The 20,652-nt window shown below is 38.9% G+C and overlaps 2 protein-coding genes across 6 annotated transcripts in view; one reads left to right on the forward strand and one right to left on the reverse strand.

Moving 5' to 3' along the window:
• Positions 1-19,436, forward strand: part of OSBPL9 (oxysterol binding protein like 9) — a 102,154-nt gene extending 82,718 nt beyond the window's left edge. For all 4 annotated transcript variants that reach the window (XM_087820426.1, XM_087820427.1, XM_087820429.1 and 1 more), the window contains 12 exons: positions 3,583-3,695; positions 3,826-3,944; positions 7,492-7,577; positions 9,824-9,995; positions 11,234-11,318; positions 12,057-12,167; positions 12,441-12,504; positions 12,625-12,765; positions 15,475-15,553; positions 16,452-16,543; positions 18,324-18,459; positions 18,719-19,436. In XM_087820426.1, the coding sequence (XP_087676552.1) occupies positions 3,583-3,695; positions 3,826-3,944; positions 7,492-7,577; positions 9,824-9,995; positions 11,234-11,318; positions 12,057-12,167; positions 12,441-12,504; positions 12,625-12,765; positions 15,475-15,553; positions 16,452-16,543; positions 18,324-18,459; positions 18,719-18,793 (1,273 nt within the window). In that variant the 3' untranslated portion in view covers positions 18,794-19,436. The remainder of the gene's footprint in view (positions 1-3,582; positions 3,696-3,825; positions 3,945-7,491; positions 7,578-9,823; positions 9,996-11,233; positions 11,319-12,056; positions 12,168-12,440; positions 12,505-12,624; positions 12,766-15,474; positions 15,554-16,451; positions 16,544-18,323; positions 18,460-18,718) is intronic.
• Positions 19,437-20,119: 683 nt separating this feature from the next.
• NRDC (nardilysin convertase) overlaps positions 20,120-20,652 on the reverse strand; it is a 50,307-nt gene continuing 49,774 nt past the window's right edge. For both annotated transcript variants that reach the window (XM_016210867.2, XM_016210866.2), the window contains 2 exons: positions 20,466-20,555; positions 20,120-20,343 (listed from right to left, as the gene is read on the reverse strand). In XM_016210867.2, coding sequence (XP_016066353.1) covers positions 20,146-20,343; positions 20,466-20,555 — 288 coding nt within the window. In that variant the 3' untranslated portion in view covers positions 20,120-20,145. The remainder of the gene's footprint in view (positions 20,344-20,465; positions 20,556-20,652) is intronic.

The raw sequence follows: 20,652 nt of genomic DNA on the forward strand, positions 1-20,652 counted from the left end.
TCAGGAATTGGTACTGTTGGGGTCTCTTCTGTAGCTGCTTCCTGCTGCAGAGGGCAAAGTTTTCCTTCAGACCAAGAGACCCTTGCTCTCTGTCAGAGGCCTGGGCACTGAAGGACATGGTATTCCTTGAATGCGAGTAGGGCTTGTAACCTGCTGGAGACAAACTGTTACAAATCTTAGTATTATTGGGGCAAAAGCTAGAACAACAAGAATTATGACAAATGGTCCAGTGGAAGGGTTTTTTTTAAAATAAGAAATATTATGTAGGACTCGAGTACTCTTAAGTGTCCATATGAACTGGAAAATACACTCTTCATATATAATTTCATAATAATTTCATCATTTCATGACTATATTGGTTCAGAAAGTTTTCTGACTTAGTGGATCAAATTCAGCTTTTAAATGTGGAAAAAGTGAAGTATATGTGATCTGTGTGACCACGTGCTTTTAAGGCAGCACACTTCAGTTAAGGGAAAGAAGTTTGAACCTACAGCTCAGAAAGGCCTGTTTAGCAGGAAGGCTTCGGTGTAGCATGTCCATTTAATGTATGTCTAGAAATAAACTAAGGAGAAACCATTAGTAGTTTGCCAGTAAAAATTTCACTTTAACTTTTTAAGGTATTTCTTATGATAGTGGGATTAAAAGAAAATAAGGATTTGGGCAAAACTCTCAAAGTAAAGTTTGTCGAGTTTTGAAATGTTCAATCATTGTTTCATTTAAACAGAATTAACACCGAACATTAGCTGTTATTCTAAACAAACATACAATCGAGTATCAAAGTGGATTCGTCTGTCCTCTAGAAAAGTTGATTTTCAGCAGTGCACTGCAAGAATTTTTAAAACATGCAATACCTGACTATTTAGTCTGGGATGCTGACCTCTTTTCCCTTAGACTGTCGGAAAAATGACAGCAACCAACACAACAATAGCTGTCCAGGATAAATGAATCAAAATTATACCTTTTTTAAAAATCAGATTTGCAAAAATGTTTTTTGGTGTGCCGCAGATTTTTAGTAATTTCTGTGTGGCATGAGATGAAAAAAGTTGAAAATCGCTGCTCTAGAAACATGTATAACTGTATTCAGTTAAAGCTTCCTTATAATCATCACTGATAGCCAATCTTTGGTCCCAGCTTCGCAGCCCCAGTTTTCCTGAAATTTTTATGAAATAGAAATTTTAAAAATGCTTATTACCTATTGTACCAGTAATAAGCATGTCTGTAGAGTCACCCCTCGCTCCAGATCAGTGTTGTCTTCTACCCTTACCCTGTTCACATAGTATTTTCAATATGCAGAGGACTGACAATGCAGATTTTCTTCTGCACAGGTGGTGGGCACCCTTAACACCCCTCCCTGTGTTGTTCAAGGGTCAACTGTATTTATGTTCTTTACCTGTCCTCTGTAGGCACTGAGCAGTGCTCTCGGGCTCACTCCCTTCCCTTTCTGCTTCCCTCCCTCTCCGCCCCCTCCCTCTCTCTTTTTCCCTCCCTTTATATCCCTCCCTCCCTGAAAGCTTGAATCCTTTCACTGCTCAGTTTTTAAAGACCTGTAGTAATGATACCTTCTGTGTGAACTATGTTATTGACCAGCATGGTTTTATACATTTATAAACCAGATGACAGGGCGTGTTGGAAAGAACTTGTGCTTTGAAGCCAGACATGCATTTGAAATGGCTCTACTACTTATCAGCTGTGTAACTTCAGGCTGGTCATTGACCCTCTGAGCATCTGTATATGATGAGAATAATCATGTCTAACTTGTAGGGTTGTTATGGATTCTCTTGTAATTACAATTAAGTTCAGAGCTTTAAATTTTTTGGTCTAGTTTATTTACTATCTTGTGATTAAATTCTGTACAAGTTAGCCCATTAAAGATACATCTTTTCTGTATGCATATAACTTTTGTTAAGGTATTGGTTTTTAACTATATTCTTTAAATCTTTTGTCCTGAACAAGAAATGGGCAAATGAGGATTTATCCCATTTTTTCCATTTTGACCTTTATTGAGCATTTCACTTGGCTCAGGCATGGTTTCTAATCTGAGTAAGGAGGAAAAGCACAGAATAAATAGATCTGACCTTTGGAAATGCATCTAAAATAAGATAAATGTTTTAAAGGGTTCAGGGTTTTTAAATCAACTGATTTAAAAGATTGACTCTATTTTGATGATGTATCAAAGGGCCACAAAACATTTTGGAGGTAATTTTCATGCAACTCTTTTATTTAATGATAATTTGATTTCTCTTACCTATGTTTTTACTCATTTTCCATTGGCTCTCAGACCTGGTGAGGTAGACATTAGTTACAGTACCTTGTGATGAATACTACTAAATTATCAAATAAGCAATATTTGGTTAGCTAAGGATATTTGAAAACTAGATTAAAAGAAGGTAAGTAATCAGGACACACTATGTTTAAATTAGAATACATATGTTCTGATAATAGGCAAAGAACAGATGATTTTTATGGTAGAGAAACTTTACAGTACTACAGTGGTGGAAATTTGTCATTATACATTGTCGAAATCCATAGAATGTACAGCACCAAGAGTGAGCCCTGACGTAAACCGTGGACTGTGAGTGAGGATGCTTCAGTTTAGGTTCATCAGTTGGTACAAATATACCACTCCAGTGTGTGATGTTGATAGTGGGGGAGGTCGAGCATATGGGAATTCTGTACTTTCTACTCAGTTTTGCTGTGAATTTAAAACTGCTCTAAAAAATATAGTTTTTTATTAAATAAAAAAATCAAAAGTCGGTAAGTAATCAGAGTAAATTATGTTTAAGTTAGACTACATATGTTTCACACCTACAATTTTGTAATAAAATACTGGTTATATGTGTGTACCATTTTATAAGTTATATCTGCAGTGTGAGAAATTTGGTTTCTATTTTTATACTTAATAAGTAAACTCTGCCTTTGGTTATTCTTTTATTAACATGCAAATACAAATCCTGGGTATGGTACATTCACAGGTATAGTAGTATAATAAGGGAAGTACTTTTAGACCCTGTTAACCAGTTTGTAATACCAGCTACCATAAATTTACTTGTAAAAAATAGTATGCTTTTTTATTTTGTAATTTCAAATACTGTTTTGGGGAAAATGTTAATATCAATGTGGACTTTTATCAAAGGATCTCAAATATATAGACAAGACATCTTTCTGAGACTAAGTAATAGACTTGACATTTTTGAGGTTCTGGAAATTGTTGCCAAGAATTATGTCATACCTACATTTGTACAAAGTACCAAAACCAGAAAATGAACTCCAGTTTTAAACTTAGACAAAGAAGCAAAACTAATTTTTGGTGACCTTTCAACCTGGCTTGGTTGAGCACAGGTCAATTTTGGTCAATGCAAAAAGCATAAGACAAGACACCTGGCCATCTGACTGCAGTCTCAGAATGAGAGCAGCAGGGAGAGAGTTGGAAAGCGTATATATAACCAGCTCACTCTAAGAGTCTAATTTGTCAGCTGAGTATATTAGTTTTCAAGTAGCTTTGTAGTTTGTCTTACTGTGATTCTAGATTGCTTTCTTAAAAAGCTTTAAGAAGGTGATTAGAGGTGATTATTATTTTTTTAGTTCCTCTGGATCTGCTTCAGTCTTGACCCACAGCAGCTCAGGAAATAGTCTAAAGCGTCCAGATACCACAGAATCACTTAATTCTTCCATGTCCAATGGAACAAGTGATGCTGGTAAGTGACCTTTGAGAATTAACTTTTGTTTTCCTTAAAAACATTTGTTTGGGGGGGGAAATTGAAATACTGGTAGCAGCACAGATTGGCCCAGTTTAACACCAATCTAAGAAGATCTGTTTTATTTCAGACCTTTTCGATTCCTATGATGATAGAGATGAAGAAGGGGAGGCAGGGTCAGTGGAAGAACACAAGAGCGTTATCATGCATCTCTTGTCACAGGTTAGGCTTGGAATGGATCTTACTAAGGTAAGAATCAAATTTGGTATTTGCTTTAAGTCTTAACATGTATGTGTGGATTCTTAGTGATTGTATTGTGAGTGTGCCTGCAAATATAATACAATAACATAACTTCTGCTTATACTTTTGTTGTGATCTAATATATATGTATCTGAGTAAACTGAAAATTTTTATAAATGAATGAAATAAGTAAAGCTAGAATAATTTCATGGAGATAGTATGGATGAATTACAATTTGGATTTTATTGTGTGCAAACAAGGAGTAGTATTGGGCTTCGTTAGTGGTTTGGACAAAACTAAATCAATATAGTGTCCACAAAATCAAAATGAGCAGCTCCCTCTCTTCTTCTTTCCCTCTCCCCCTTCCTCTCGCTCTAAAATCAATTCTTTTTTAAAAATTTAAAATGAGAAATAAGGTTTTTTTCCTTTGATTACACATGCAAAATGGACACACAATGACTTCACAGAGTTGTAACTATTAGAACGTCACAGAGTTGTAAGGAAAATTATATGATACACATTCAGCCATACAACTATTGCCTGGATTTAAACTTGAATTTAAGCTTGGTGCTCTAAACAGAGTGCCCTAGAGGTTTAGAGACGGGTGTATAGGGAGCTTTGTATATCTTCGCCACTGTGCTAGAAGCCTCATCCTTTCACTTAATTCTCACCAGAGCACTACGAAGTAGGTGTTATTGTTAATTCATTCTATAGATAAGGAAACTAAAACTCATGGAGGTTAAGTAACTTGGCTTAATCCTACTAAGTGGCAGAAGTGAGATTCTGATCTGGTCTGTGATTTTAAAATCTGTAATCTTTCCACGGCTGCCTCTTGTCTTAAAGACTTGAGCTACAGTAGCTTAAATATTGGTTAAGAAGTTATTCTACCATCTTTAGAAAGTTAATAAAATTTAGGATTCTTGCTTTTGTTATAAACAAGTCAAACTAAAGCCTTTGCCAGTGGTGAGCTTCATTTTGATTTTGGATTTAGAGGGTAATTAAGAAAAAAAATAATTCATAATACTGTCTAATAAGAGTGTATAATAAAACCTTTTACCCCAAATCTAAATGAAAACAGAAACACAGGGATAGCATTAAATTGTGGAACCCAACATACTTGCCAGGAATGTTCTAGATAAGAAAATAATTGCAGGAGTTTGCCCCAGGACTTTTTTCAGTGTTCATTAGATTGCATAATTGCTAGAACAGAATTGTCACTTAAAATTTTAAAGTTATAACCTGATTTTAGATATCGACATATTTTTTTCAACATCTTCTACCTCGGTTGGTTTTGGTGTATAATTATGAAAGAACCACCTAAAGGATACTAGGTTTATTATCTTATATAACGAGAAGTCCAGAAGCAGGGGAGTTCCGGAATTGATTGAATCAGTGGGCCAACAACATAGGAAAGGACCTACACTCCTTCAGTCTCTGCTCTGCCATCGTTAGCGTATTGACTTTTACACTGAGGCTTGTCTCCTCATCATTGCAGAATGGCTGCCACACTTCCAATCATCACACCTTTATACAAATGTGTCAAGAGGCAGAAAGTAATTTCTGTTCATGGATTTTGTTGTTGCTGTTGTTACAAGGAAAAATGTTCTTTTCCAGAGGTGGCCCATCAGACTTCCAGTTGAATCTCATTGACCAGAGCTAGGGATGTGTCTGTAACTAAACAAATCACTGGCAGGGGAGGTTAAATGATTGGTTTAGATTAATCCACATTTACTCCTTGAAGTCAAGGAGGGCTCATGGCAACCTATAGCCTCAACCTAAACTGAATCAGAGTTCTCCCTCTCTCCTTCTCTCCCTTTCTCCCCCTTCCTCTCTCTCTAAAATCAGTTCTTTTTTAAAAATTTTAAATGAGAAATAAGGTTTTTTTCCTTTGATTACACATCAGATCTAGTTTTATGGTTTTTGGCCATTTCTTCTGTTTTTGAATTGCCTGTTCAGTTCTTTTGTTCTTTTTTCTAGTAGCAGTAGTAATCTTTCTTGTTGACTTGTAAGAGCTATTTATATGCTAAAGGTATTTACCCGTTTTGTTCTTCAGCATTCGTGCTTGATTTATAATTTCTGTGTTCTCTAAGAGTGGTAGGAAGTTGCACTGAGTGAATACATAAGCTTACCTACCAATCTAACCAAATTTAGATATGGACAATACATGCTCTGTGGGAGGAAAATGTTTACTTAAAATTTAAACTCTGGAGTCTGATAATAAATATTCTAAATGTTCCAGCAGGAGTGTCCCTTTCCAAGTTTGTGTTCCATTAGCACCCTTTATATACTCTTTTCATACCCAGCCAGATGGGTCCACTGGTCAGTTTGTCACACCCAGTTTCCTATCTCCATGTCCTTTTTTCCCTCCCAGCTTCATTTCTTATTCTTCTGTTTTCTCTTCTTTTTTATTACAGCCTTACATTTCTCTAAGGCTTTTGTCTGGTGCCACCTTAATGAATTGTTTCCCAGCTCTGCCCTCATTCTGGTCCCCCAGACAGAATGTGATCCTTCCCTCTCCTGAACTTCTAGGCTAATTTGAGCATCTTTTGTATGATAGCATTTAACACAGGATCTTGAATATGGTAGATATGCAGTAATTACAAAGTTTAAAGGAATGTTTGCTTACCGTGGTGCTCTGCTTCCCTAATAAATAATTTATAATCTGATACATATTTTTAAAACTCTTCCATTCCCTAATGCAATTCTTTTTTATTGGTTATTCCTAATCTTTCTCATTCCTTCTTCCATATTCCAGCTTTTTAAATTTTACTTACTTTCCCCTCTGCCACGTTCCCAGCCCCTCAGCATTTTCCTTTATGGGTTCAGCCCCATGGTGGAAAGAGTTGTTGATTCCCATCCTTACTCTCGTCATCCTTTTGTTTATTCCTTCAGTTGCTCATATAAAAATTTCTTCCTGTGTACTCGTACCTGAGAGTGCAAGTGTGAGTAGAGGTGGTCCTTGCGTTCTCGGAGCATGCCAGTTATTTGAGGACACAGATTCACAAGTAAATAAATTTCCTAGTGCACCCATTGATGATAGAGAAGCATCAGTAGAGAAGAAAGGGCACAGACCACCCCCAAAGTCATACAGACCCGGTTTTGAATTCCACATTAATAACAGCACAGGGAAAACTTTTCACTGTCTTTGAGCTTCATTTTTCTCCCCTGTGAAATAGGGATAATAATTTTTTCACAACAGAATTGTTGTACAATTCCGTAAGATAACGTGTATGTAATGCCCAGCAGGTAGTAGGTTCCCAAAACTTGTCTAGAATAGTTTGTTGCTGTTGTCACACTGATCCAGGGAGCTAAAGGGAGGTTCACAGAGGAAGTGATTTGAACACTCAAAACCTCTAAATCTGTTTTTCATCGCTGGACAGGATCCTGGGCATTTCTGAATCAGAGCAGTTTGGGGAGTAGGTATCAGAAGCATGCCTAGGCAGTACTTGGTGGGTGTTTCTGTGACTTGAACGGGTTTTGTTTTTTTAGCAGCACAGCAATCCGTTTCTGTGTAGTGGAATTTGATCCTCAAGGGTCAAATGTGTGTGTTTTTCAGGTAGTTCTTCCAACATTTATTCTTGAAAGAAGATCTCTTTTAGAAATGTATGCAGACTTTTTTGCACATCCGGACCTGTTTGTGAGGTATTTGATAAAACACAATAGTTTCTTACTGTTAAAGATTTTACTCATTAGCTTTCTGCCTTTGTAGGGTAGATGGATTCCCAGCCTTTTAAACACTTTTAGGGGAAAGCGGCATTGAATATTTTGTTTATATTCTATGGCTGTTTGCTTAGGCTATATGGTGGTGATGTTGTTTGGCAACCAACACGTTAAAAAAACTTGAGAGCCCATTAATAGGTAGCGAGTATTTACAAAACCAAATCTGTAAGCTTATTTGGTCAGGGATTAGTATTCACTGTTAAATTATTTATATCACATCCTGATGAAGTTCGGTTAACTGAGTTCATCAAACCTTTCTAAAGCACCCATTGTTTCCCAGACACTTCTGTGAGCTGGAGGAAGAAAAAGCCAGTAGAGGGGAAAGTGCACAGACCCCCTCCCCGCCCAGAAGGTTTGCCTTTGAGAAGCTTACAGTCTAGTTTCCAGATTACAGACTGATTGATAAACTTTAAATGTAAAGCTTGCAATGTTAGATATATGTATAAAAGACAGACGTCATCTAAATGTGGCATTGATTTCCAAGGAGGTGATTTCACATTGCTTTTCAGTGGTAGCAGGAAAATTTTCTTTGTTAAGGAATGTTCTAATCTGTCTTCTCTGATTGTATTCCTTGGCTTTGGGTTGTAGTTTACCGAAGCCGGGTGCAGATCACTGAGATGTCACAGTGGGTGGGCACAGTGGCTAACATTGATAGACATGCTTCCTTCTTGATGAAGATTTAAGAGAACCATTTAACCAATTCCCAGAGGGAAGAATTTCAATTAATATGACACTGTTTAAATTAATATGTAATTGAACAAATAAATTGTATAAACATTTATTGGTAATGTGTAAGTAAAGATGTAAAGTAACAGGTATTCTACATTAGAAATAGATTTGAGATTTAAGGATAATTTTTATGTGTGACAATTTAAACTTTGAGGTCCCTTACAGGAACCATTTAAAAATACAATAAGTATAGCTGAAAAGCCAATAGATAAGATTAATGGAATTCTAAAAACACTAAATTCCAAAAAAGGAAGGGAGAAATAATGGAACAAGTAACAAAGGGGACAAATAGAAAACAAATACTAAGATGGTAGAGTTAAACCCAATTTTATCAGTAATGACACTAAATATAAATAGCATACGCACTCCATTTAAGAGTGATTTTCGGACTGGATAAAGAAATCAAGGTCCATCTGTATGCTGTTTTCAAGCAGGAGATTTTAAATATGAAGACACTGATTGTTTAAAAGTAGAAGGATGGATAAAGACATGTAAAACACTAAGCATAACAAAGCTGGTGTCACTGTATTAGTATCAGACAAAGACAACTTTTTAAAACAAATATTACTGGAGACAAATAGGGACATTTCATATGATTTCTTTTAAAAAGTCAGTTTATCAAGAATAAACAAGAATCCTAAATGTCTGTACCTAATAACACAGCTTCAAAATACATGCAGCAAAAATGGACTAAACTGAAGGGAGAAATAGACAAGTACACAACTGTGGTTGGAAATTCCTCAGGAATTGAACGAACAGGTAGCTCCCTGCATGCGCCTCGTCACACCCAAGAAAAGCAGCAAGGCTATAAAAGAGTCAAACAGCATTATCGATCAGCATGACCCAGTTGGACTTCTAGACACTAGCAGTCTCTCTAACACACAGTCTTTTCAAGTGCACATGGAACATTCATCAAGATAGATCATGTACTGGGAAGACATAATAAATTTAAAATTATTGGAACCATACAGAGTATATTTTCTGACCGTGAAAGATTAACTTAGAAATGAGTAACACAAATACATCTAGAAAATCTCCAACTATTTGGCAATTAAATAGTGCATTTACGTGAAGTTCTGGAATAAGGAAACTAACCTATGGTAGTAGAAACCAGAAAATATTTGCCTCGAGGTGAGGGGTGGGGATCGCTTAGAAAGGGGGGATAAGGAGACCTTGGGGTAATGGAAATGTTCTATATCTTGATTGGATAGTGATTAATTAAATGGATATGTACATTTGTCAGAGTCACCAAACCAAACACTTAAGACCAGTGTGTTTAATCATGTCTATTATACCTCAGTTTTAAAAAGAAACTTTGAGGTAACTCCTGGTCCTGGGTCCTCTCGGCATGTCTCAGGGTGGACCCTGCTGGGGGCTCCCTGCATCAGCTTGAATCCTGTCAGAAAGCAGAACACAAATTTTGCCTTTCTCCCTTGCAGCATTAGTGACCAAAAGGATGCCAGAGACCGAATGGTTCAGGTTGTGAAATGGTACCTCTCAGCCTTTCATGCGGGAAGGAGAGGGTCGGTTGCCAAAAAGCCATACAACCCCATTTTGGGCGAGATCTTTCAGTGTCACTGGACGTTACCAAATGATACCGAAGAGAACACAGTGAGTTCTGTACTGATGTTTTTAATTATCTTAAGTTGTGTACTCGTTCAAGATTTCATTTTATTTGGGGATAGATAACAGTGATACAGGTAATGATCAGAAGATGCTCACCACTCAAAGAAGAACAGTGTTGTCGGGTCAGCACATTTTGAATATAGTGAGCAAGGGGAAGGAATGGCATGAGATGGGGATAAACCTTTAGAAACCAGATCATGCAGGCATTGTGGGCCATAATGATAATTTTATGGCTTACAGGATCTCATTTTTTGTTTTGAAAAGATCATTTAATGATTTTATGAAAAGTAAATTAGAAAGGGGCAAAAATAGAAACAAGGAGACCATTGAGGAGGCTTCAGCATTATTCCAGAGGAGACATGGTTGAGTCAAGCTATAGTTTGGAGTTGTAACTGATAGATGGATTAGGTGAGTAAGGGAAAGGATAGTCAGAGATGAATTTTTACATGTGGGCTTCAGCAGTTTATTGGTGCCACTTAATAAAAAGGAAAAGGTTGGATTAGGGGTGGAAATACCAAGAACTCATTTGAAATATAAAGCATGAGTGATCTATTAGACATGTAAGTGAAGCTCTCAGATTGGGAGTTAGAATTTGAGAGTCTGGAGTTCAAGGGGGATCTAGAATGGAGATGGGACTTTCAGAGACTTTAACCCTGGGATGAGATGAAATCATCTAGGGATACAGCATAGCTGTGGAAGAGTGGTAGGTAACTCAGACCTGAGCCCTAGGGCTCCAAGCATTTAGAGGTTGGTTTGAGGAAGATGACAGCAGGGAAGACTCAAATGAATGTAAAAGGCCTCAGGGGATGGGGAACAAAGCCCCTGGCCCACAGTGCCTAGCACAGAATAGTCTCTCAGTAGACATAACTCTCCACATCTTTCCCTTTCCAAGTGACAGCTACATGTAGTCCTTTCTGAAGACAGAGGCAGTCGTGTGTCTGTTGTTATTTATTGGTAGACAATAAATGCCCACTCTGTGCCAGGCTGGCCCTTAGTCAGGCACATGACCTTTGTCTTCAAGAATGTCTTAGGGAGACTGACACAAAACAGTAATTCCAGTAGCGTAATTCAGCGCCATACTGGAAGTATGTGTCAGGTGCTTGAGTGTATAGAGTGGGGAACAGTAACTACCTTGGGGAGGGAGAGACACTTCTTATTAGATTCTCTGCAGTGTCATTTGTGTTTTCACATCAAAAGAAAAATCCTGTTATGTTTGCTTGCAGGAGCTAGTTTCAGAAGGACCAGTTCCCGGGGTTTCCAAAAACAGTGTAACATTCGTGGCAGAGCAGGTTTCCCATCATCCACCCAGTAAGTTTCAGAGCTCCTCTGCAACATCCACTTCAAACCGTGCTGTCGAAAGGTCATGAAAAGCTCCACAGGCAAGGTCACTACTGTCAGTTTTATGGCTCCCTGTGTCTTCTCAATCCTGTGAGGATGGGTGCCTTATACCTGTTCCTTATACAAGTTCCAAAGACTTAACTTCACTGGTTAAGTATGTATAAAAAAAAGAGATTTGGAAAATAAACCTTTAATGTGTCTGAAGTCATCTTATATGTAATAGTTATGCTGTAGAGACCTTTAGCAACTTTAAGATAATTTATATAAAATATAGTTTCATATAGTTTCTATAGTTCATATAGTTTATATGAAATATAGTTTCTACACAGTATATTCCTGACATACAGGAGGGGTGACATTTCCTCAGTGTCTTATTTGCTCACTGCAATGGAAATACTGATGGGCCCAGGTTGGGGCTGGGACAGGGACAAGCTTACTGCCAGAACAACAGACAGACCTTTTGATTTTAAGCCTCCAGGATTGGCCATAGCCTCATGGTTCAGGGAAGTTTCTGCCCACATGGCTCTGAATGGCCTTTTGCACTGGGGAGAACGGTATAAAAGGAGTTAGGTGCCTTCTGGCCTCATTTGAGGCAGTTCTTTGAGGGGTAAAGGATTTTCCCCAAGGAGTTAGTTCTTTCCCCAGGTTAAGGGAGTTGGAGAGGCGGGTGTAGTTACATAGTGCACTAATTTAAAACATTTTCTGTAGTTTCAGCCTTTTATGCCGAGTGTTTTAACAAGAAGATACAATTCAACGCTCATATCTGGACCAAATCAAAATTCCTTGGCATGTCAATTGGGGTGCACAACATAGGGCAGGGTAAGTCTTTGGGCGTTGGGTGGACTCCTTGTTAATAGGAGAATTTTATGTTATTCCTATGTGTGCTGGACACTTGTCTAAGTAAGAGGAAATGGCCCCAGAAAGCCAGACTGGATGTCATTATTAACGTTTAAGCATGTGTATTGGGGGTGAAAGCAACGGTGGGGTGCAAGATTGGTTTTCCCTAAATTGAATGGAGTATCCCATCAATCAGACAAGACCTTATGGCCAGGTGACACTAGTCATCAGAATTCCTATCCCTTCTCTCTACAGGCTGTGTCTCGTGTTTAGACCATGACGAACATTACATCCTCACATTCCCCAATGGTTACGGAAGGCAAGTAGAGCTGCATCCATTTCTTCTGATCAGCAAGCAGCAAACCCCTGCTGTTCCCTGAGCTACACCCTCTCTTTCCTCTGAATTGTCTGCCTTACTTGAAAACTTTTGTTTTTGCAGGTCTATACTCACAGTGCCCTGGGTGGAACTAGGTGGAGAATGCAATATTAATTGTTCCAAAACTGGCTATAGTGCAAATATCGTCTTCCACACAAAACCTTTCTATGGGGGCAAGAAGCACAGAATTACTGCTGAGATTTTGTAGGTATTTTGTTTTTCTGCTTTAGTGCTCTTCTCTGAAACACTTTTCCTTTTGTCTTGAATGATAACTTCTGTGAGGAATTGATCATTTTAATGCTTCTGTCTTCGTAAACTTATTTCCCATCGTGTGTGTCATGTTTCTTCCATTTTCAGAAGGGGTCCTAAAATACGGGTTCAGAACAGTCAGAGGTCATTGGTGGGATTTCCTTCCTAGAAACCTGACTTGCAAATGGGAACAGATCATTTAGCAAACCCATTGTTTGCTTCCTGGCTCATTGTTGCCAGATTGGGTCGTGCAGTAGATTGAGTCCTACCTGAGTGTTTCCAAATCCGCAGTCCTTTTTTCTGTGCCTTTCTGGGAAAAAACAGTAACCATCACATCTTGACTTGGTTTTGTTTGACACTCCAGGGTCTGATGAAGACAGCTGTGCTTCTGGGTGACAGTCAGTGGGGTGGACTCAGCTTGCCTGGAAGAGGAGAGTGTGCAGCACTTTCCTTTGCCCTCAAAGGCCTGATTGGGAACAGTGTGCAACGGAGGACACATGACTGGCTAACCAGTTTTCCAAACTGGTTAATTTAATTCGGATGACAGAATAGCATCCAAAAAAGTCTCGGTGGGACCATGAACACAAGATGAGGTTTTCTAAGGATCAGTGTAAAATCCAAAATATTGCAGTCAGAAAATCTGAGCAGAGTATTTTCAGGGAGCAGCACAAGTCACCACTTGTAATAATACTGCTCCAAAATGGCAGTTGGGGCAGCATTATTACAGCGGTGACTTGTGCTGCTCCCTGAGCTCCGTCAGAACAAAGACACGAGCGTGCCTTCTTCTCAGAGTCCTTAGAGGTACCCAGACCAACAGGAACAGCTAGCTCAGCAGAATTTTCCACTAGTCATAGCTGTACATAGTGGAAAGACTGCCCTCAAAGTTGTCAGCTAAGAGTGCTTGGTGGTCTCTTCAAGTTAGGGATTTGACCATCAGCTAAGTGGTTCTCAAACTTTTTGGTCTCTGGACTCCTTTACACTTGAAAATTATTAAAAGCTACAAAGAGCTTTTGTTTATATTATATCCATCAATTCTTCTCTTATTAAAAATGAACAGATTCTAAAATATTTATAAATGCATTTACAAATGACAATAATAGAATTTTTATGAAAAAGAAAAAACTTCAAGGAATTTGTGAGAAGAGTGGCATTGTACATTTTCTGAATTAAATCTCTAATATACAGTCATGGCTGCATAATGTTTTTGGTCAGCAAGAAACCACATACACTATGGTGGTCCCATAAGATTATAATGGAAATGACAGTTTCCTGCCACCTAGTGACATAGCTGTTGTAATGTTGTAATTACTCATGTTTGTGGTGTTGCTGATGTAAACAGACCTATTGTGCTGCAGTCATATAGACGTATAACACATACAGTTATGTACAGTATATAAGAGTTGATGTTTACAGTATCTGTTACTGGTTTATGTATTTATCATTATTTTAGATAATGATAAAAAAAAAAAAGTTCGCTGTAAAACAATGTCCATCGCACGTTTACCTTGTCTCTTGATTGCAACATTTTCTCGTTTTGTGCACTAACATTCAGTACAGGCTTGTAGCCCAGGAGCAATAGGCTCTACCCTACAGCCTAGGTGTGGAGTAGGCGGCACCACCTAGGTTTGTGTAGTGCACTCTGAGATGTTCGCACAAGGACGAAATTGCCTAATGACGAATTCCTCAGAACACATCCTGTGGTTAGGTGGTGCATGCCTAATTAATAGAGGACAACTGGATTCTCCTACCTACTTGCAGTTAGTTGGTTGCTGCACATCACATAGCCTCTGGGAAACACCACACATGTGGGAAAATTAGAGTGAGAAAGGCAAATAATGTCTTAGTGTTACAAAAGTAGTTTTGATCTAAGAGGGTTTTGGGAACCCCAAAGAGTTGCCGGACCACACTTTGAGAACCACTACACAGTGACCTAACCGTGGGATCCCATGATTTTTCTTTCCATTTGTCCCCCTTCCCTCAAAGCCCCTAAATCGTAAAGGAAATTCAAGTTTTAGTCCAGTGATAGCAGTTTCACCCCGCTACCCTATGTATTTTTCTCTCCCGACCTCTTTTAGCCTCTTTCTGTCCTTCTCCTTGCCCCTCCAAACCTGTCCTGTGCTGTGATGCTTAGCTTTCCAAATTCCATACCTGCCGTACACATCACTGTCATATCCAAGTAGAGGTCTGTTGGGGCTTTTGAGGAAGGGATCTCTGTCAGGAAAAGAGGTCAAACTATTTGACCTAGGGGTTCCTTTCAGCCTAAGGATGAAAGAGGGTCTCTGGCGTTATATCCTTAAGCAAAACCTTCCCTGACCCTCATCCCAGCAGTTTTGCCCTTGAACTCCAGTGCTAACATAAACTCCCCATAGCACTTACCATCTAGAATCTGTGGTGATGCCTCTCCCCACTAGGCTGTGAACAGCTTAAGGGCAGGGATTGTCCCTAGGCTGCTGTGTCCCCAGCACAGGGTTCATCTCATACTCACTGTTCATGGGATCTCAAGTTTATTTGCATCTTGGTTAGGGCCCTTGTTCTTATAGTTGGCTCTGGGAAATCCGGTTCTATTAAGCTGCCTTTACCAAACACTTCACAGTTGCTCTTCTGTGTTCTGTTCTGTGTAGGTTTTTCAACTTGGGACTAACACAAATGTTTCTTTTCTTTTAGTTCTCCAAACGACAAGAAGTCCTTTTGTTCAGTTGAAGGGGAATGGAATGGTGTCATGTATGCAAAATATGCAACAGGGGTAAGAAGCTATATTTTGTCACTTGTTTCAGGCTGCATTGAATCGTAGCCTGTCCTTTACTCTGGCTTCCTTCATCTGGAAATTGAACCCCCGAGGCCAGCTCTAATGCCATCTCTTCAGGGCAAGCCTTTTCCTTTCCCCACCTCTTCCCCAGCAGTAAAGGTAGTAGAATGAGTTTACTTTCCTCTCTCCTCTCAAAACGTTCAAGAGTAATATGTACTTTATGCTGTATACCTGAAACAAATACAAGATAATATTAAATGTAAACTGTAATTGAAAAAAAAATTTTTTAAAGAATAAAAATTTAAAAAACAAAAGTATATGTTAAAAAATGCTTGGCACATAGTAAAGCACCCAGTAAATGCTAACTATACCATTAGAATGTGTAGTGTATTTATAAAATGAAGTGAACTAATTTGTGTTTACGTGCATAGTTTGATTTTATATAAGAAATGTATTGACTGCCTGGCACTAGAGATACAGACATGAGTAAGATAGTCCTTGCCCTCAAGGAACTTGGAAACAGTACCTAATTAAGGTAGGCCGAAGGTGGTATGGAATTAATAAGAGTCAACAAACCGGACTTTGGACTTGGAGAATTTGAAATGTAAAAAGCACTTCAGCATACTTATCATTAGTATTGTTTATGGGTCTAGATGTCCAAGAGATTACATCCTGAGAATGTGACTAACGTTGAAAATGTCTATTGAATTGAGCCTCTACTAAGACTTAAGACACAGCTCTATTTAAGGCTGAAGATTGCAGATGAAACTCATCTATGCATTAACATACATGCAATTTGATTATTGTATCTATTAAACTCTCCTGGCAATAGTTGACTCTTCCTCTTAGAACAGTTTGAACAATAAAGTATCTCCCTACCTCTTCTGTTTTCTAGGAAAATGCAGTTTTTATAGATACCAAGAAGTTGCCTATAATCAAGAAGAAAGTGAGAAAGTTGGAAGATCAGAATGAGTATGAATCCCGCTGGTAAGGAGACAACGTAACTAGAGCTGTTGATTGGCTAGGTATAGGCACAGGGCTGGGTTGTGGAGACAGTAGAGCGCGGAGCATAACAGAGCACAGGCTAGGTCTGAATGCCTAGGTTCACATGGAGCTCCACCACTTCCTCATTGTAGCCGAGACTGTACGCTTGCCTCTTTCCTGAATTGGGAGCTACCTTCAAGAGCTGTTGTGAGTAGTGTACATGACATGAACATGTAACATACATATGATGCTTGACATATAATAAGTACCCAGTGTGTGTTGGCATATCACCATGTTTGTGGTTATTAAGAGATAGCAGTGAGGTCCCAACTGAGGTATGCAGCAAAACACCTTCAGGCCTTTTGTTTGCAAGAAACTTTTTTAAAAATGTCATCCTTAAATATTTCAGCATATATCTCTTAAAATTACTTAAAAAAACTAACCAAAGTATCATGCTTTAAGAAAATCAGTTATTGCCCTGGCTGGCGTGGCTCAGTGGTTAGAGCGTTGGCCCTGTGCACTGAAGGGTCTCAAGTTCGATCCCTGGCCCTGGTCAGGGTACGTGCAGGAGGCAACCAATTGATGTGTCTCTCACATCGATGTTTTTTCCTCCCCTCCCCTCCCCCAAAGTCAATGGAAAAAATATCCTCGGGTGAGGATTAACAAAAAGAAAACCAGTTATTCCTTAATACATCAAATGACTAATTGGTATTCAATTTTCCAGTAGTCTCAAGTGTCATGATATTTTTCCTTTCCCAATAAAATCAGGATCTTTTAGTGGTATGAGGAATCGTGCACTCAAGTTTTTTGTTTAGCGTTATTAGGGGATTTAGTAAGTGAAGGGAGGGGACCTTACAAATCATTACCCTGCTTGTTGTCTCTAACTTGTTAATGTTCTGCTTGGCTAGACTGCCTGCTCAAAGTTATTAAGTGGAACTATGGAAATATACGCTCTGCTACTCACCACAAGGGGATCTTAGGCATGGACACTTTTCTAGTCCCTAGGAATCTTCACTTGTAGTGACATGTTTGGACCAGACCTGTCCAGTTACCGTCTTCCAGGCCTTGGAGAGGAAGCTTACACATTTAAGCCTCTGCAATTCACCTCTTGACCTTATTCTCTATTCACACTGTTTCTCTAAGTTGTTAAATCCAAGGGAGCTTTTCTAAAATGGAACTTCTCAGCTCTTCTGATCTAATCCTTTTGGTTTATAGTAAAAGACACTCAAGCCCTAGAGAGGTGAACTGACACCACCAAAGTTGCAAAGCTAATTAGGTGTAGAGCCAGAAATAGAATCCCAGGTTTTAGTTCTCACTGTTTTTTCTCCTCTGTTGTCCTTACCGTATATCCAGCTTTCTGCCCATCCTTTATTTTCTCCTTTGACAACTAGCAGTGGAATCTTTTTTTTTTAAGCAATTACTATTTTTTGTTTTATTTTATTTTTAAATGTTTTTATTGATTTTAGAGGAAGGGAGAGGGAGAAACATCTATTGGCTGCCTCCCACACTCCCCCTACTAGCGATCAAGCCCACAGCCTGGGCATGTGCCCTACCAGGAATCGAACTGGCAACCTCTTGCTGCATGGGAAGACGCTCAACCAACTGAGCCACCTACACCAGCAGGATCTATTTTTCTGTTCTTTACTCCATTGCCCTGGTGCCAGCTTAAGGAGCTAAATTTAGTCTGTGAACTACAGCACTTATTAAGGGTAGCTCTAGACTTTCATTCTCAAGATTGCTAATAACTGTGTCCATCTAGTACTTAGCACTTTGATTTTTTTAGCCTTTGGAAGGATGTCACTTTCAACTTAAAAATCAGAGATATTGATGCAGCAACTGAAGCCAAGCATAGACTTGAAGAAAGACAAAGAGCAGAAGCCCGAGAAAGGAAGGAGAAGGAAATTCAATGGGAAACAAGGGTAAGCTTGCTTTGGGGAGCCTTCCCCAACCTCCCAACTGCTACAGCTCCTGTATGCTGAGCTGAACTCATTCATTCATTTCAATGAATGTTGAAGTTCCAAACACTGTTTTAAGCAAGCATGGTGCCGAACAGGATAATCCCAGGTTCCTGCATGAAACTCATTTCGGTGTATTGGGACGATACATAAAGTAATAAAAAGTATGATCCTATAGAAGTACACAGCAAGTGTGTAACTGAATTCTCCCCTTCTTTTACAGTTATTTCATGAAGATGGAGAATGTTGGGTGTACGATGAACCGTTACTGAAACGTCTTGGTGCTGCCAAGCATTAGGTTGGGAAATGCAAAGTTTACACCTGATAACCAGGGCAGTAGGCATAATTAAGCAACAGTCTTCCTTTGGGAGAACCTCCTTACTCCCTTATTGCAGTGGTTCCTATCTCAGGGATACTGGACTTTCCGATGCAGATGAACAATTAAAGCGAGAAAAGCTTCCCTTTTTTCCTCTTTTGTGGCAGTTACAATTTTGACTTCAGTCCTGAGAAAAACTTCAGGTTTTGAAAACAACATGTCTGCTCCTTTTCCAAACCCCACACTCTGAAAAGCATTTATAAATCCCAGTCTCAAACTCTGCACTCTAGTACTGCTGTTGAGGTATACATCATCTGTTTCCTAGTTCATATAATCTTGGGATATTATATACATATATATATATATATGCACACACACACACACGCACATATATGATGTACCTGATGCCAGATTTTTCATAAATATTCCATCTACTGTAAATATTGGTTCCTCTGAGTTGTTTTAGAAAATTAGCGCAACGTATTAAAATCAAGTATTAGGAAATGTCATGGACTCGCCTACAATAACTTTTATTTTGGAATTGTATCTAACTCTGGGTTACAGTTTAATTATACTCAGTGCTTCTTAAAGCTTCATAAAGTACTTTTTCCAACCTTTTTTAAAATGTGTTTCTTTTATTATCTTTATGGTTAAACTTGGAGCCAATTATTTGGCAACTTTCAATACAGGAATTTGCTTTTCATAAGGACTCCCCTGAAATAATGGAGGGTCCATTCTTGTCCTCACCACTCCCTTACACTTGATGTTCTGTCTCTAGCCCCCCACCAAGTCTTCACTGAACTCTCATATAGCACACATCGGGCTACCAACATTTTATCCAAAAATATTTTATTGCCTTAGAAGGTTTGGGAAGAATGATTAATTTTAGGTTTCTACCCCACACTGAAACAAGGCCACAGCAGCAAATGGCCCATTCTGAAGGGCAATACAGAACTATCTTTATTTAAAAATACATTAAAAACATCATCATTTAGGTATTAGTATTAGCACCTAACATTTAGGTACTAATAAGACGTTGGTTACACAGGACTGTCATACAGAACTGTATTCTCAGTCTGAGAGGGCCAGGCATCAGGGCTTCTCAACCTGCTCCTGTAAGCTTTTTGGCCACCCTGCTAATTTCTCTCTGGCAGCTGCTACTGTAACCCTTGGTTCCTTGGTTTGTTAGTCACAACAGAAGGGGTGGGGAGTAAATCAGATTCTATGACACCAGTGCAAAAAGTCAATGGAAGCCTTAAGGCCATAGTAGTGTAACTTCATAAAATACACGTTTTAAATACACAATGCTTCATTCAGGCCAACGAGACTGCAGTTTATTTGACTATTTTGTGGTAGGGGAGAAGGCTAAGTGTTGATGTGAAAGCCCTGATATCAGTAATGGGGATGGTAGAATCTGTCAGCAGAGGAGAGGTTGGCAGGTAGGTTAGCTGCATCACTTCGCAAGAAGAGTTTGAATCCTCACCACAAGGGGTACCGTCCTCTTCCAGCTCATACTTCCCAAATCCAACAACCTGAAAGAAGCCAAAGGCTCAAGGTGAGAAATATGCTGACGAGATTGGGCAAAGACCTATTAGGATCTCTGGAACAACCCAAATGCAGTGAATGATAGCGGCTAAATCACGGCCATACTCACATGAACACTAAGCATTTTACTTCCTGGTCCTCTGTGAGCCTTGAACCAGTTCACTAGGTCTGCTTTTGAGAATGACTTCAGTGCTTCAATCTTATAGGGAAAGGAAAGACAGGAAAGAAAGAAAGCTATAAAAGACTAGCAATCTATTTTCTGGAAAGAGAGTTCTTAAACATCATAACAACCTGGC

This window comes from Miniopterus natalensis, chromosome 9 (assembly GCF_054644295.1).
Source record: "Miniopterus natalensis isolate mMinNat1 chromosome 9, mMinNat1.hap1, whole genome shotgun sequence".
NCBI lineage: Eukaryota > Metazoa > Chordata > Mammalia > Chiroptera > Miniopteridae > Miniopterus > Miniopterus natalensis.